The sequence below is a fragment of the Mauremys mutica genome, chromosome 3 (assembly GCF_020497125.1).
Source record: "Mauremys mutica isolate MM-2020 ecotype Southern chromosome 3, ASM2049712v1, whole genome shotgun sequence".
NCBI classification, from domain to species: Eukaryota; Metazoa; Chordata; order Testudines; family Geoemydidae; genus Mauremys; species Mauremys mutica.
This window is the reverse complement of record NC_059074.1, coordinates 56,560,632-56,576,486: the sequence shown is the minus strand read 5'-3', so window position 1 is coordinate 56,576,486 and position 15,855 is coordinate 56,560,632. Positions and strand designations below refer to the sequence as shown.

General features: G+C 41.2%; 1 protein-coding gene across 1 annotated transcript in view; it reads left to right on the top strand.

Annotated features, from left to right (window-relative positions):
- Positions 1-15,855, top strand: part of COL9A1 (collagen type IX alpha 1 chain) — a 102,462-nt gene that overhangs the window by 25,861 nt on the left and 60,746 nt on the right. Inside the window, exons 9-12 of the mRNA XM_045010285.1 lie at positions 63-98; positions 207-269; positions 6,114-6,167; positions 7,940-7,975. Coding sequence (XP_044866220.1) covers positions 63-98; positions 207-269; positions 6,114-6,167; positions 7,940-7,975 — 189 coding nt within the window. The remainder of the gene's footprint in view (positions 1-62; positions 99-206; positions 270-6,113; positions 6,168-7,939; positions 7,976-15,855) is intronic.

Genomic DNA, 15,855 nt, shown 5'->3' with positions numbered 1-15,855 from the left:
TAGTGTCACCTCGGGACTCTATAGGCTGCTGACTGAACTGTTTCTCTTTTACATCCTGTTAGGGAGACAGAGGTCCCAATGGCCCCCCAGGCCCTCCAGTAAGTAATTTACATTGCTTTGCATTCGATCTTTGTGTCAGAGTGTCTCAACTCTGCTTGCATCTCACTCTAAAATACATTATTTCTTTGTCCATTTGAATCCTGAAGGGTCCGGATGGTGAGCCAGGCAAACCAGGTGCCTCCGGGACGCCAGGAGAGCCAGGAGCTGATGTGAGTAGACTTTGCCTTCTTTTTTGGAAAAATAATTAGTTCTAGACTATTTCTGTAGGGAGGCAACCTCCTTCTAAGGTCTCTGGTTTAATCACAACCCAGATGGCCAGCCGTGCCTGAGTGAAGGATCTGGCTGCCATTTGAAAGGCTCTCTCTTACCCACAGGGCTGGGCTGGGAGGTGGTTAGAGAGACTGGGCACAGGGGAGGACTGAGGATTCCAGCCTTTCCTTGGGTGATAACAGAGCAAGGATTGTTTGGAGTTACAGAGAAACAGCTCTCTCTCCCCTTGCTCTGAAGAGGGGCAAGAGCTGTGACAAGAGGGGAGAGTCAATCAAAGGGGAGGGGATGCGATTGGGAGGAAGGTACTTGGTGAAAGTCCTCTGTGTAGGTGCCCATACTGTTCATCTACGTACAGCCTGAACAGAACCAGCTGCCGCAAGGGAAAGGGAGGAGGAGTAGAGCTACTGCATATGCTGGGGGACAGGCGGCTGCAGCAGTGAAGGGCGCCCTCTCCCGCCCTATGTCCTGTTGTAAACCAGAGCGTGCACACTGCCCTCCACATGGAGTCCAGGCTTTGGGAATTAATGGGAGCCAGGGGCATTTGTGGGCAAATGAAAGCCAAGCGAGATGAATGGAGTCTCAGCATCAGGACCTGCCAGGCAGCATCCTTCATTGGCTCCTCTCCTGCCTGCGGGGGTTCTGGGAGCAGCCCGGGGAATCAGCTCCACACTGCTGTGGGATGAGAAAAAGGAGACCAGAAAAAGAAGACAGAGAGACACTTTGAATTGCCCCCTACTGACCAACAGGCAAGGGCAAGACCTGTCTCTTGAAATAAGCAAGGAATCCACAACTGAGGCAATTTCTTTATTTCCAGTTGGTGTAACTGGTCTGCAGGGGGTGTTAGCAGTTTCCAGGATGTTAAGAACTAGCCAAAGATTGATTCACTTTGCCCTGCCTGTGGAAGCATCACATTCACTTTTCCGATACAACGCTATAAGGGCAATCGGGGGCACAAACTGAGAAACTTCCTCTTGGGGAATGTTGAGACAGAACGAAGAAAAGGGAGAATATCTGTATGAGGGAGCCTAACAAGACCAAATGGAAGACTCATGCAAGAAACATGCTAGCATGTGAAGGAATACATTTAAAATGTGATCCAATCCTCTGGAAATCAAGGGTTGTTTTGAGTCATTCTTCATGAGACAAGTTGTGATCTTTTTGTTTTTTGTTTTAAAGATCTGGAATTTACTGCTGAAAAGCAAACTTTTATTTTATATAATTATTTTATTTTATATTAGAAGAGCAGTGGATTGTGAACTAAAACAGCAGATAGAAAGCTCATGCACGGATTTAACAATATGTCACGTACTCATGAGATCAGTCAGGAATGGATATTTTTAAATCTTCCACCCCACAAGATGAACTGGAAAAAAAAAGTCTGTCACATATTTTTCAGTATTTTCTGATTATGAAGCTTTATACTGGCTGGTCAAGCAGTAATCTAATCTGAAAACTTTATGCCTTAAATAATAACCATGGACCATGGAAACGCATAGTATAAGAAGTAAATAACCAGAGGATTACTATCTGGTTGTAGTGTTAATCAGAAACACTAGTTTCTCAGTAACTTCAGATAGAATGTTAATGTATTTTATAATGTGAATGGTCATGCATTTGTTGTAACATATAGTTACAAAATTATTACAAGCTTTTAAGTGCCCTATGGAAACAAATGAGGTCCATTTTTTACAATTTAAATGAAGAAAGAGACTGATTAAAAAAACTTGCACAAATATAGATTTTAGTTATCTTTATATAATTTTAGAAAACCAAAATATAATATGAAAATACAAATTAATTTAAATACCCAGATGATTGATGGTCTTTAAGAGTGTTGCTTAACACATCCCACTCATTTTATATTATATAAACATTTCCCCCAAATAGAATTTTTATTCCTCAATAGCAATATATGACCTTGTAAGTGTGAGAAAACTATTGTTATGTCACATTTAGCACATCCAAATTTGAGACAGCTAGCTAGGTGGAACTGTGGTAAAGTAATGTTTATGCTTTACTGAACTGAAGCTTATGGATGGACTTTAACTGTGTTCCCAGGAGAAACAGACTCCCAAGAGAAATAGTGACTTAAATATATATTATTCTGAAGGAAGGAACATAAGAACATAAGAATGGCCGTACCGGGTCAGACCAAAGCTCCATCTAGCCCTGTATCTGTCTATCGACAGTGGCCAATACCAGGTGCCCCAGAGGGAGTGACCCTAACAGGCAATGATCAAGTGATCTCTCTCCTGCCATCCATCTCCATCCTCTGACAAACAGAGGCTAGGGACACCATTCCTTACCCATCCTGGCTAATAGCCATTTATGGACTTAACCACCATGAATTTATCCAGTTCTCTTTTATCCACTTCCTTCCTTTCTTCAGAATAATATATGACTGTTACTGCCCTGGTGACTTTGTTTCTTCATGGGGAACAACACAAGGGCCTAAATATCTAAGGTTCAAGGGAATCTTATTTTGATGGAAAGCTAGAACAAATCCATTGAAAAAATATACTGGCACTAAAACACTATCTTATTCGTAGATTTGGGGAAATGTCTTATTGTAGTTCTTTGCTTTGATAGAGTTGTCATATTGGTATTTATGTCTTATGCAAGGATTTAAGCACATTACTGTGTAGCTTATATAAAAATGACAGAAAAATAATTTGTAATATTAAGACCTGACTCAGCAATTTTAAGGGGTGGAGTATTATATGGAAGTGCTTAAATTAACTTGAAAATGAAACATGCTGGAAGTTGATTGTTTTTTCTGTAAAAGTCTTCTGCAAAAGGTGAACTAAAAAATCCTATTAAAACCTGTTTAAGATCCAAAATCCATAATAGAATAGGGATTTGATCTTGCCAAAATTCACATTAATTTCAATATTCCAAATTGACTTCACTGAGTTGTCCCTGAGACCCTCTGTGTGCAAACTGAAAAACAATAAGCAAAGACCAAATATAAAATCAAATATTTGAACATCTTTTTCTTCTTTACTTTCCTGCCAAGACTCAATTTCTGGATTCTTTATTTCCTTTTCAGGATAACTCAGTCACCTAAACCACATCATTTTCTTGAACTCCACAGTTAAAACATAAGAACATCTAGCCTAGTATACTGTCTTCTGACAGTGGTTGGTGCCAGCTGCTTCAGAAGAAACGAACAGAACAAGGCAATTATCAAGATCCATCCTCTGTCATCCCGTCCAGCTTCTGGCAAATAGAGGCTAGGGCCACCCAGTGCACATGATTGTATACCTGACTATTCTGGCTAATAGCCATTGAAGGTTATGAACTTATCTAATTATTTTTTTAACCCAGTTATACTTTTGGCCTTCATAACATCCCTTGACAATGAGTTCCACAGATTGACTGTGTGTTGTGTGAAGAAGTACTTCCTTATGTATGTTAGAAACCTGCTGCCTATTAATTTCACTCTGTGACCCCAGGTTCTTGTGTTATATGAAGGAGTAAATAATGCTTCCTTATTCACTTTTTCCACACCATTCATGATTTTATAGACCTCTATCATATCCCCTTAGTCATCTTTTTCTAAGATGAACAATCCCAGTCTTTTTAATCTCTCCCCATATGGAAGCTGTTCAGCTTTAGGTGCTTTTGATGCCTTCTTGCTCCTGCATATACCCCAGTCTTATTGAATGAGTGAAAAATAGTAAAATGTAAATTTGTTTACAGTTGAAGACTACACAAATTGACCTTAACATACTCTCATTGTGCACCCAACTGGCATGGAATTAAAAATATCATGTATCTAGGTTTTTCATTTATACTGTCCTTCCTCATCCTTAAATTGCTGGGCCAGTTATGATTTCTTTAATCTTATTTTTCTCTTACAAATTATTCCACTGCCAATTATAATAAACCGAACAAAAATACTGCACAGTAATTGTCCATAATGACCATGTAAGATCCAGAAAGTAAATTAGCAGGAAAAAGCCTTTTGGGTCACATACTGAATTATTAGAAACTCACCAAAAAAGGAAAATATTGGACAAACTTAAAAGAGAGGATTTTTTTTGATAGATTTCTTGAATTATTAAGCCACATAAAATGATTAAGGACAAATTAATCCTTACTGAACTCCCAGTTATAATTGCCTGCTTTTTTTTTTTTTAAAGTTTTAGTCAGAGGTGCAAGTATGGCTTAAGGGCCAAATCGTGACCCAACCTGTATCAGCCACATGGCCCTTTAATTCAGGGGATAGTCTCAGCTCTGAATCTGTGTGACTATCTCATTTAGCTTGAGGCAACCATATAGTATTCCCCAGAGGCTGGGTTTATGATTCCACCCTCCTGGATTGCCATCTGTGAACACCAGGAAGCTGGAGGGGATGAGACAGGGGAGGCCTACTTCAATATTTCTGTGTGGTATGGGGGCCAGTTCCTCCTTGGCTGAATGACAGGGACGCTCAGGGCTGGTGCAACCATTTAGGCGACCTAGGCGGTCGCCTAGGGTGCTGGGATTTGAGGGATGCCATTTTCTTCGGCAGCGACCGCGGCGGCCGGATATTCGGCTGCCCCAGTCGCTGCTGGCATTTAGGCGGAGGGAGCTGGGGCAGGGGAGCGCAGGGAGGGCCGCCTGCAGCAAGTAAGCGGGGGGCAGCACCCAGGGGAACTCCCCGCCCCAGCTCACCCCTGCCCCGCCTCCTTCCTGAGCACGCCATGGCTGCTTCACTTCTCCTGCCTCCCAGGCTTGTGGCGCCTAAGCTGATTGGCGCCACAAGCCTGGGAGGCGGGAGAAGTGAAGCAGGCATGGCGTGCTCAGGGAGGAGGCGGGGCAGGGGTGAGCTGGGGCCGGGAGGTGTCTCAGGGTGGAGGATGGGGGGTGGGGAGCTGCCACAAGGGGGCACCTCAAGGTGGAGGGAGGGAGCTGCCGCAGAGGGGCAGGGGGGGGGGGGGAGATGGAAGTTTTGCCTAGGGCGCGAAACATCCTTGCACTGGCCTTGGGGACACTGAATGGTTTACTATGGCCTACAGAATGAGGTCATGGCTAACATGGCCTCAGTAGAGCTGTTAGTCTGAGGACCAAAGAATTCCTGTCCTTTATCATTGCAATCAGAAGTAGAAAGGGAAGAGATCCTTCCTCAGAGTGCTTCCACATATGATTGGGCCCTGCTCCCTATCCTTTCTTCCTCAACAGTAACCTCTTCAACTTGTTTTGGGAAGAAAGACAAGGGTGAGGAGATACACAGAGGGCTGCTGTGAGGAGTGGTTTGGGGAAGTCATTTCCATCCCCTCCATTCTTGCACAAAGCAGATGTGGCTTCTATTCCCCTTCCCCAACTCCCTAGGCCTAACTATCTTCCTGATTGGTCAGCCTGGTGTCTAGCTGACATATATAGCAAGTAAGTGGCTGCCATGTGCCTTATTACGTACATAGGGCTAACATTTGGTTAAAATGATTGTACTTCCTAGGGTACATTTTTAATACTATCAACAATAGTCTATTTTGGATGCCTATGTGTAGCTGTTATTGAAGTTATGCTTTGAAGTCAAAATATGGCCTTATATGTATGAATAATCTATACAACATATGAACAGTATCGGTGTGGGTATAAATCTAATGTAATACAGAGGCTTTTAGGGGGATGACTGACAATTTCCATATTCACATTGAGCTGAATATGGAAGGAAGGGTGGGGCCTTTTCATTGGAGATCACCAAAAGGTCATCAATTTTTCTCATCTGATTTCAAAGTTTTCTGTTGTGATTAACAAAAATATGAGTTACATTAATATGCTACATTTTATTTCACAAGGGACTGACAGGCCCTGATGGATCACCTGGCCCAGCTGGACCCCGAGGACAAAAGGTAAGAATGAAGTCATTTATTAAGTCTTTGATGCATTTTTTACAGGCATACTTATAGACTTTTTCATAGAATCATAGAATATCAGGGTTGGAAGGGACCTCAGGAGGTCATCTAGTCCAACTCCCTGCTCAAAGCAGGACTAATCCCCAACTAAATCATCCCAGCCAGGGCTTTGTCAAGTCTGACCTTAAAAACCTCTAGGGAAGGAGATTTCACCACCTCCCTAGGTAACCCATTCCAGTGCTTCACCACCCTCCTAGTGAAAAAGTTTTTCCTAATATCCAACCTAAACCTCCTCCACTGCAATTCGAGACCATTACTCCTTGTTCCGTCATCTGCTACCACTGAGAACAGTCTAGATCCATCCTCTTTGGAACCCCCTTTCAGGTAGTTGAAAGCAGCTATCAGATCCCCCCTCATTGTTCTCTTCTGCAGACTAAACAATCCCAGTTCCCTCAGCCTCTCCTCATAAGTCATGTGCCCCAGCCCCCTAATAATTTTTGTTGCCCTCTGCTGGACTCTTTCCAATTTTTCCACATCCTTCTTGTAGTATGGGGCCCAAAACTGGACACACTACTCCAGATAAGGCCTCACCAATGTTGAATAGAGGGGAATGATCACATCCCTCTGCTGGCAATGCCCCTACTTATATAGCCCAGAATGCTATTAGCCTTCTTGGCAACAAGGGCACACTGTTGACTCATATCCAGTTTCTTGTCCACTGTAACCCCTAGGTCCTTTTCTGCAGAACTGCTGCCTAGCCACTTGGTCCCTAGTCTGTAGCAGTGCATGGGATTCTTCCGTCCTAAGTGCAGGACTCTGCACTTGTCCTTGTTGAACCTCATCAGATTACTTTTGGCCCAATCCTCTATTTTGTCTAGACTCTAGCCTATCCTTACCCTCCAGCGTATCTACCACTTCTCCCAGTTTAGTGTCATCTGCAAACTTGCTGAGGGTGCAATCCACGCCATCCTCCAGATCCTCCAGATCATTAATGAAGATATTGAACAAAACTGGCCCCAGGACTGACCCTTGGGGCACTCCACTTGATACCGGCTGACAGCTAGACATGGAGCCATTGATCACTACCCACTGAGCCCGACGATCTAGCCAGCTTTCTATCCACCGTATAGAGCATTCATCCAGCCCATACTTCTTTAACTTGCCAGCAAGAATAGTGTGGAAGACCATATCAAAAGCTTTGCTAAAGTCAAGGAATAATGAGGGTAATGAGACTCTACAGTCTTTTCTAATTAATATGAAAGGCAATCCTGATTCAGTTGGACCCTCCTTCTGAGACACTGAGTGCCCTCAACTCCCATTGACTTCATTAGCAGTTGAGAGTGCTCAGCATCTCTCAAGGGGTATTCAGCCCTTTGCATGATTGGGCCCTATAATAGCTGCTATCACCATATGTAGCCAGAACCATAGCTGCAAAACCTCAGTTCCTCAACAATTCAAATGTAGGAACTTTCAACATAAAAACACTAATACAGAGTAAAACAAAATGTTTGAATTGTTCTCTTTAAAACAAAACAAAGTTATAATATTTATGATCTGATTCCCTGTCCTTTTCTCACTCTGAGTAGAAATTTCCACTGAATTAAATGGGACTGCTCGATTAAGTGCTAGTCAACATGAGACAGGATTGCAGAATCTGTCCCTTAGTATGTAGCCTTCAAGGGACAAGAACTATATCTTCCTAAATGTTGTGTACAACACCAAGTGTGGTATTATAGCTTGACAAATAATAATATTCTTATTATTTGCAGGGTGAACCTGGATTGCCTGGAGGTCCTGGACTTCCAGTAAGTCATATATTTATTATAGTATAGACTTAAAATAGCAATATGAATGATTTTCATTGCTAGATGGCATGATGGAAAACAAGAAAATCTCTTAACGTAGTTCTCAAGGAACTCTGAGGTAGTAGAGCAACACTTTTATTTTTGCATTGGTAGGGTACAGATTCAGTTATTCAAAGGCATTTAAGGCACATTCTTTAGAAAATGGAGTCTCTAGTTGATGGAATTGATTTTTTTTATAACCCCATTACAAAGAGTTCATTGCATTCAGAATAACTGATTTATCTGCATGCTCTAAAGGGAAGGAGAATTTCTGAGAATGGATCAAAGTTTTTGCGAACATATTTTCTAACAATTTCGATCTCTTTGTGGAAGTGAAGGAGAGCCCTCAGACAGGGAAGCCCATGGTTTACATGGGCATGTTAGCCCAAGAAGGGTCAGGTTTCTGCTCCTTATCGCCATATAAATTTAAAAGTTTGTATGAGTGAAATATGAGTGCATGAGAGAGCTTATTTATTTATTTATTTATTTTTTTAATGGTGAAAGACACAGCATAATGTGAGAAGAGGATTTCAAAGAGAACTGTTCAGCTTTGAATTCAGAGAGGGCTAAATATTCAGGTTTGGAGGCTGAGAAGAATTGCCAGGTTCAAGACCTTCCAGAATTGGAGAACTGAATGATTCTAGACATAGAGAAACTGAGATTGTAAAGGAAACCCTTTAAAAAGCTGGGAACTGGAACAATTGGAGGGTATTGTGTCCTGATATATGGCTTCAGGAGATTAAGAATTGATTCGTCTCTGAGACTGGAATTGTTGGGACTAAGTATTAGGTTTGCTCTATTCCATCTTGATCCACAGCTTTGTAGCCCTGACTGTATGTTTTCATTTTTAACTGTGACCCATTAATTTTTACTATTATTTATATACAGGTTCACTCAAAATGCTTAGGCATAAAAGAATATGTATTCCTTTTCTTGAAGAATGGCTTACATTTAAAAATGTTCAAGCTTAAGGTACATCATTCCATGTGGATATATTCCTTTATTTTCCAAGGATACATGTTCCTTAGCTGAAAATCTGAAACCTAGGACAATTGGAGTACAAACTTGTGACAGCTAGTGGGGTCTGTGTATCCATAACATAAACAAGCCGTGGTTACAGAAATAGCAAAACTGAGAGGGGTGCTAAACAGATTGAAATGACTGTTTTTGGGGGGGGAAGGATTTGCCAGTTATTCAGAAGAGTAGATGGTGAAATGATTGCTTAGGACACTGGTTTGAATTAGCTGCAAAACTAAATAGATAGAATGAAGGAGATAGCTTTAAGTTGCCAATTCTGTTACTCAGAGGATCAGAAAGAGTGTGTAAGAAGAAATTTACGATTTGAGGTGAAAAGTGACTATGAACAGGGGCGGCTCTAGAAATTTCACCGCCCCAAGCATGGCAGCATGCCGCGGGGGGCGCTCTGCCAGTCGCCGGTCCCACGGCTCCGGTGGACTTCCCGCAGGTGTGCCTGTGGAGGGTCCGCTGGTCCTGCGGCTTAGGTGGAACCGCGGGACCAGCGGACTCTCCGCAGGCACGCCTGCGAGAGGTCCACTGAAGCCGCGGGACCAGCGGACCCTCTGCAGGCAAGCCGCCGAAGGCAGCTGGCAGAGCGCCCCCCGCGGCATGCCACCCCAAGCACGTGCTTGCCGTGCTGGGGCCTGGAGCCGCCCCGACTATGAAAAATTAAAAGCTGCACTAATGGAATTATTTCAACCTAAAATACATGGTAATGGAAGCTGGGCTGCATTTCTATAGATGTGAAACTTGGGGAAAGTATAGAGTAGTTTAACTTCATCCAAAGGGAACCTGCAGAGAATGTTGGTTCCAGGACAGAATAATAGGAGTGCCTGTTGGAAAGGTGGATGTCAGAAATGTCTTAAAAGGATTTCCCTTCTTTTGGAAGCAGAGTTGCTACTGTGAAAAAACATCAAGAATGCATCACTATAAAGGAAACTGCAGTTGTTCAACCTGCCAGCTCCACTAGGAGTGGAATTTATTTGGTCTATAAGAGCTCAAATGGTCCTTGTGAGGTTTGTAGAGAACACAGATTTTTCACATGCACACACATTGTGGAGGAAGGTCACCTGTGGTAAGACAGTGAATTAGAAACCATATTTGGGGGCTGTAAAAGTGATCAGTGGGGGTTACCTGAGTATCATGGGCCACTGTTTTGCAGTTCTAGCTGCTAGTGATCCACTCCAGTGTGCCTTTGTAGTGATTGATTTTTTTTTACTGGATTGCAAGCTGTACTGCGCATGCCTAGTAGAACATGTATGGTAGTGTGGTTGGTAAACAGGTATCACTAATATTGGAATGTGGGGTGGCTGATGTTGTGTGTAAAGTTGTGATCTAGAACACAAATATTAGTAATTCTCAGGTCAAATGAACTATTTATGGCCAGGAAAGAGGGATGTACTGGAGACATGTGCTGATACTATTGAAAAGTATCATTTCATTGTGGGTAGGTAAAACAAGACATAGCAAATTGCCAGTCCATTTAGTAAATGTGACTCCTGAGCCCCAGATTTTAGGAAAGGATACAGTGTTTGGAGAACTTTGGGGTTGGTGATCTGGCACAATGGTTATTAGCATGAAAGAGCCAAATCCAGATAGAAAGAGTTCTGCTGAGAATAAATCTCTCTGGGGAATTACATTCATGCAAGCTTCATACTGAGTGAATGGGACTGAATGCTAGAGAGAATAGGGAAATTACTGAAATTCTCCAAAAAAAGCTAATATTAGTGATCTTGACTTTAGTGAGATTAAACTAATTCCTATCCCTGCCTCTTCCCTGCTCATGGAACCTAACCTATAAACCAGGGAATAAGGAGGGCCTCTAATTCTCACCTGCAGGCAATTCTGAGAAGCGCATACTGGCCTTGTTTCATGTTTCAGTCTCCTGAAACCCTGAGGTTGGTCTGTTAGACCTCAGCTAACAGAAATACAGTGAACACACAAAAAGGCATATTGGTTGCCATGGTTAGATGAAAATCTGGATGCACTTGTCTTTGTGGGCTGGTTTTCTTCACTGGATTTAGCCAATGGCCTTTGGTGAGCAGATTAGCCCCCAGATACTCATTCACAGACTTATTTTCTTGCAAAAAGGGCGACTTGAAACTGTTGAAATGCTGTGCACTATTAGAAAATCAAACACTTTGGTTACTACTGTTCTTTGCCACTGCTTTTTATGACCATTCAATGGGAGTTTTATCCAAATTGGAACTGCAGGATTTGGTCCTAATAGAAATTTTGAGGACATGAACTTTACAATATTTCATATCCATTTTTCTTGTCTCTGTTTCTCTTCTTCTCCAGGCCCTTTTCTGACCCTCCCTCTCTCTTTCTTTCCATTTTTTCTTCTAATGTTCCCCCCCATCTCTTTAGTCCTTTTTATTCTTTCATCTTCTGCTCTTCTCTTTTGTGTAGTCCTCTCAAGGGCCACCTCCACAAAATTAGTGCAATACTTCAGATAACCACGTCACCAAACAGACTGATTTCTCTACTCTGGTTAGGTCTAGGGAGATTGGGCTACCAGCTACAGTGTATGTATAAGGCCTCTCAAAGTTAGAATATGTCAGAGATACATTTTTGTAGCAGTTACAATTTTTTAAGAGGATTTGCCTGTCATACAACTTTTTAAATTTTTGATGGTCACAGAGTTATCTAAAGCCAGCAGAGGCGGTTTGGAGCATATTTAGCCTGCAGCTATAAACATACTATTTTGTAAGAGCAGCAGCCTCTTTACTTCGTTAAATGTTTATACACCTCTACCTTGATATAACATGACCCGATATAACACGAATTCAAATATAATGCGGCAAAGCAGTGCTCTGGGGAGGGGCGGGGCTGGACACTCCCATGGATCAAAGCAAGTTCAATATAACGCGGTTTCACCTATAACGTGGTAAGATTTTTTGGCTCCCGAGGACAGCGTTATATCGAGGTAGAGGTGTATATGCATTAAGCAACCAGATCCAAACCACTTACCATTATTTTTTTAATACCCATGCTTCTGTTGCACTAGAAATCAGAGACTGAGGAAAATGCCAATTATCACATCAATTCAGCAGACTAAAATATTTTTAAAGGAAATAAGGCTGTGAGATAGATTCTGAAATACTAGTTCTTACAATGATTAATCTCTAGTAGTGAGATGTTCCATAGTTTACAGTCATTTGGAGGTGTATTACACTTTTCCTATGTTTTTATGCTCCACTGTATACCTGTTACATTGTGATTACGTACAGGCAAACGTGACAGGCATTTCAAGCAGCCTGGGTATAGGTTCATTTTCAGAGCAGAAATTATCTGATTTGGCTCATGTTTTAAATATGGAACTCTTATTCTCTTAGCTCCTTGCAAAGCTCTGTCTTAAAAGTAGTATTTTGTAATGTCCCCTTACTTTAATATTGTTCGTTTTAAAACTCCCAACATTCCCTCACCCTGTTGAGTACTTCCTGCCATTCCATTTGATATTTCCAAGACCTGTTCAAATGCTCCAATGCAGCAGTAATTTTTGACTCTTATAGTGCTACACACTGTAGCCTATCTTGTTGTTGCTGTGGCACGATCCCCAAAGCTGTTTCATTTCCACTCCCCTTCCCTGCCTCCTCTTTGTTGGTTGGTGAACTCTAGCTGGAGATCTCGAAGAGGATCTGAGACTTTGGGTTTCATAAGGATGATATTTTAGATGAAGTCAAAGTATCACTTTCATTTCTTGCAGATCTGTCAAAAGTATTGCTCAAATTTACACAGGAAGAAAAATAAATTTAAGCAGGATATACAAGTTATGATATGCAGATGCTACTTGTAATAGAACTGTAAGAAAAATGTACTGTACATCACAACATACAGTGTAAAATAAGAAACTGAAATAGTGGAAATTTGAATGCTTGTATAAATTCCTGATTGCAAATTAGATTTTGCTACCTGATATTGTTCAGCAAAATAGATACCAATGGTGGTAATTAGCCAATATTATAAGACATGAAAAATAGTAATATTTTCTATTAATATGCAATACATTTTTATCAAATACTGTGAAATCTACAGTAAGAACCAACTCCAATAGACATTCCCTGTCTCAAACAACCATTTTAAAGTAGCTTCAAGATTTCGAGTACAGTTTTGTACTATTGTTTGTTAAAGATCACTTTCTTCTAAACAAGGCAGTTTAGGTAGTTATTTAAGACAGGATTCCTTGTACTGTGTGTGACGGGTTGAATCACCGACCCTTCCTTGGGAGCTGCCACCTGATGTGCCAAGACTACTTCTGCTCCTGCTTTCCTGCCCTGTCAGCTTAGGACTTAAGTGCCCTGCCTGGTTTGAGCCAGACTTGCTAGCCTGCCGCAAAGCCAGACCCAGGTCTGAATCACGTCCCCTAACAGCTGTAGGTTTACCTGAAAGCAGATTACATAAGTGTTCTTATCTTTAACATTCAGAGGCCCAACTTCCAATGGGCTCTAAAATCCAAATAAATCCATTTTACCCTGTATAAAGCTTATACAGGGTAAACTCATAAATTGTTCACTCTCTATAACACTGATAGAGAGAGATGCACAGCTGTTCCCGCCCCCAGGTATTAACACATACTCTGAGTTAATTAATAAGTAAAAAGTGATTTTATTAAATACAGAAAGTAGGATGTAAGTGGTTTCAAGTAATAACAGACAGAATAAAGTGAATTACCAAGCAAAATAAAATAAAACACTCAAATCTAAGCCTAATACAGTAATACAACCGAGTACAGATAATATCTCACCCTGTAAGATGTTTCAATAAGTCTTTTTCACAGACTGGATGACTTCCTAGTCTGGGCACAATCCTTTCCCCTGGTACAGCCCTTGTTCCAGCTCAGGTGGTAGCTAGGGGAATCCTCATGACGGCCACTCCTTTCTCTGCTCCGCCCACTTATATATCTTTTGCATAAGGCGAGAATCCTTTGTCCCTCTGAGTTCCCACCCCCGCTTCTCAATGGAAAAGCACCAGGTTAAAGATGGATTCCAGTTCAGGTGAGATGATCACATGTCACTGTAAGACTTCATTACCCACTTGCCAGCACACAGGTATACAGGAAGACTTACAAGTAAAACAGAGCCATCTACAGTCAATTGTGCTGGTTAATGGGAGTCATCAAGATTCCAATCCACCATTAATGGCCCACACTTTGCATAATTACAATAGGCCCTCAGAGTTATGTTTCATATTTCTAGGTTCAGATACAGAGTGGTCCATTTATACAAATAGGATGATCACACTCAGATGATAAGCTTTGTAATGATACCTTACAAGAGACCTTTAGCATGAAGCATATTCCAGTTACATTAGCATATTTTCATAAAACCATATAGAGTGCAACGTCACACTGTGCATTCACTGCACATGGCAAATATTTGCTAAACTATTCTGATTACTAGGTTATAAATACGTTATATAACTGTGTGTGTGTGTTATACACACACACACATACACACACAGACACAAAAGGTGGGATTTTCAGAGATACCTAAGTGACACAGGAGCATATTTGCCATTGAAAGTGTATGGGAGTGATGCTTCTAAGTCACTTAGGTGTTTTTAAAAATCTCACTCTAAGTATTTAGCATATTTTCATATTATTTCTAAAACTGGGTGACCTTCACCCACAGGTATTTTGTTTGTCACAACATTTTGTGTATGTACAGGAGTTCATGTTTTCAGCATGTGACTGTTGAGAATTCCCCTGAATAAACCTCTCAAATCATTAACTTCCACCATGCACCACCTGTGCTGAGGAGACATTGGACAAAATTTTGATCACAGTGAGAATGGTATAAATCTGACCTGACTTCAGCTGAGTTAAGCCAACTCCATTTTGCTCTGTGGACTCTTCCTAGTGAGAGGTGGCACACAAAAGCCAGAAACCATTCAATTCTGCAACAAAGGTTGGTGAATTAGTGGGGGATCTATTTCAGGGGCTCTGCCATTGTGGCAAGTAAAGCACTGCCTCATTTAGAAAAAGCACAACACGAATCAGTATAAAACACATTCTGTTCCTCTCGATTCTATGCACCATTCATAGATGGTAATTTAACAGGGTAGCCCTTTGAAATGAAGGATCCATATGGAGACAGCTGCTTCAGTGCCCTAAGTGTGTATCCTCCTCCTTCCTATAAGCAGAATAGAAGCATGATTTCACTGAACAGCCTGGCAGCTACTACACAGCATTTAGAGACACTTTCAAAAGTACCCTTACATAAATGGTACATGTTGAGCTAAAGCTAGTTACAGTATCTCAACTAAAATTTTGACCTAGAGGCACAATTTGATTAAACAACATATAGTGGGTGCCCTTAAAAAGTTTCCTTTTACTTTTTTACCAGTAGGTCAGGTATTACAGGTATGACCATTATTCCCTTTTCTTAGGGTTATGTTCTAGCCTTAAAAAGGTAAAAGGAAACTTTTAAAGGGAATCCATTAAACATCCAGGTAAGTGATTTCTTTTCTCTGGAGGATGGTTATATTATGATCTAGAACCTGACTGCAGGATATGTGCTGTCAGTATGTGAGACTAGTAGAGGGGAAATTTCATACAAACACAAAATAGTTAGGCTTCCCCTAGTATTGCATGACAATGTACATTATATTTATTGCATAACATCTTTCAAACACACTGAGTTAAACCATGCAAGATTTAAATTATGCAGTTACACAGTTAAATAACAGCAGAGGCAAAGGTAAGTGGTGTAGGCAAGGAAGAAAAGTTTACTTATTATTTATCATTAAAAGAGTAAAATGAAATTGTATTTGGTTATCAATATGTTTGAAATTCTTCTCTCATTATGCAAGTTCTTCTAATG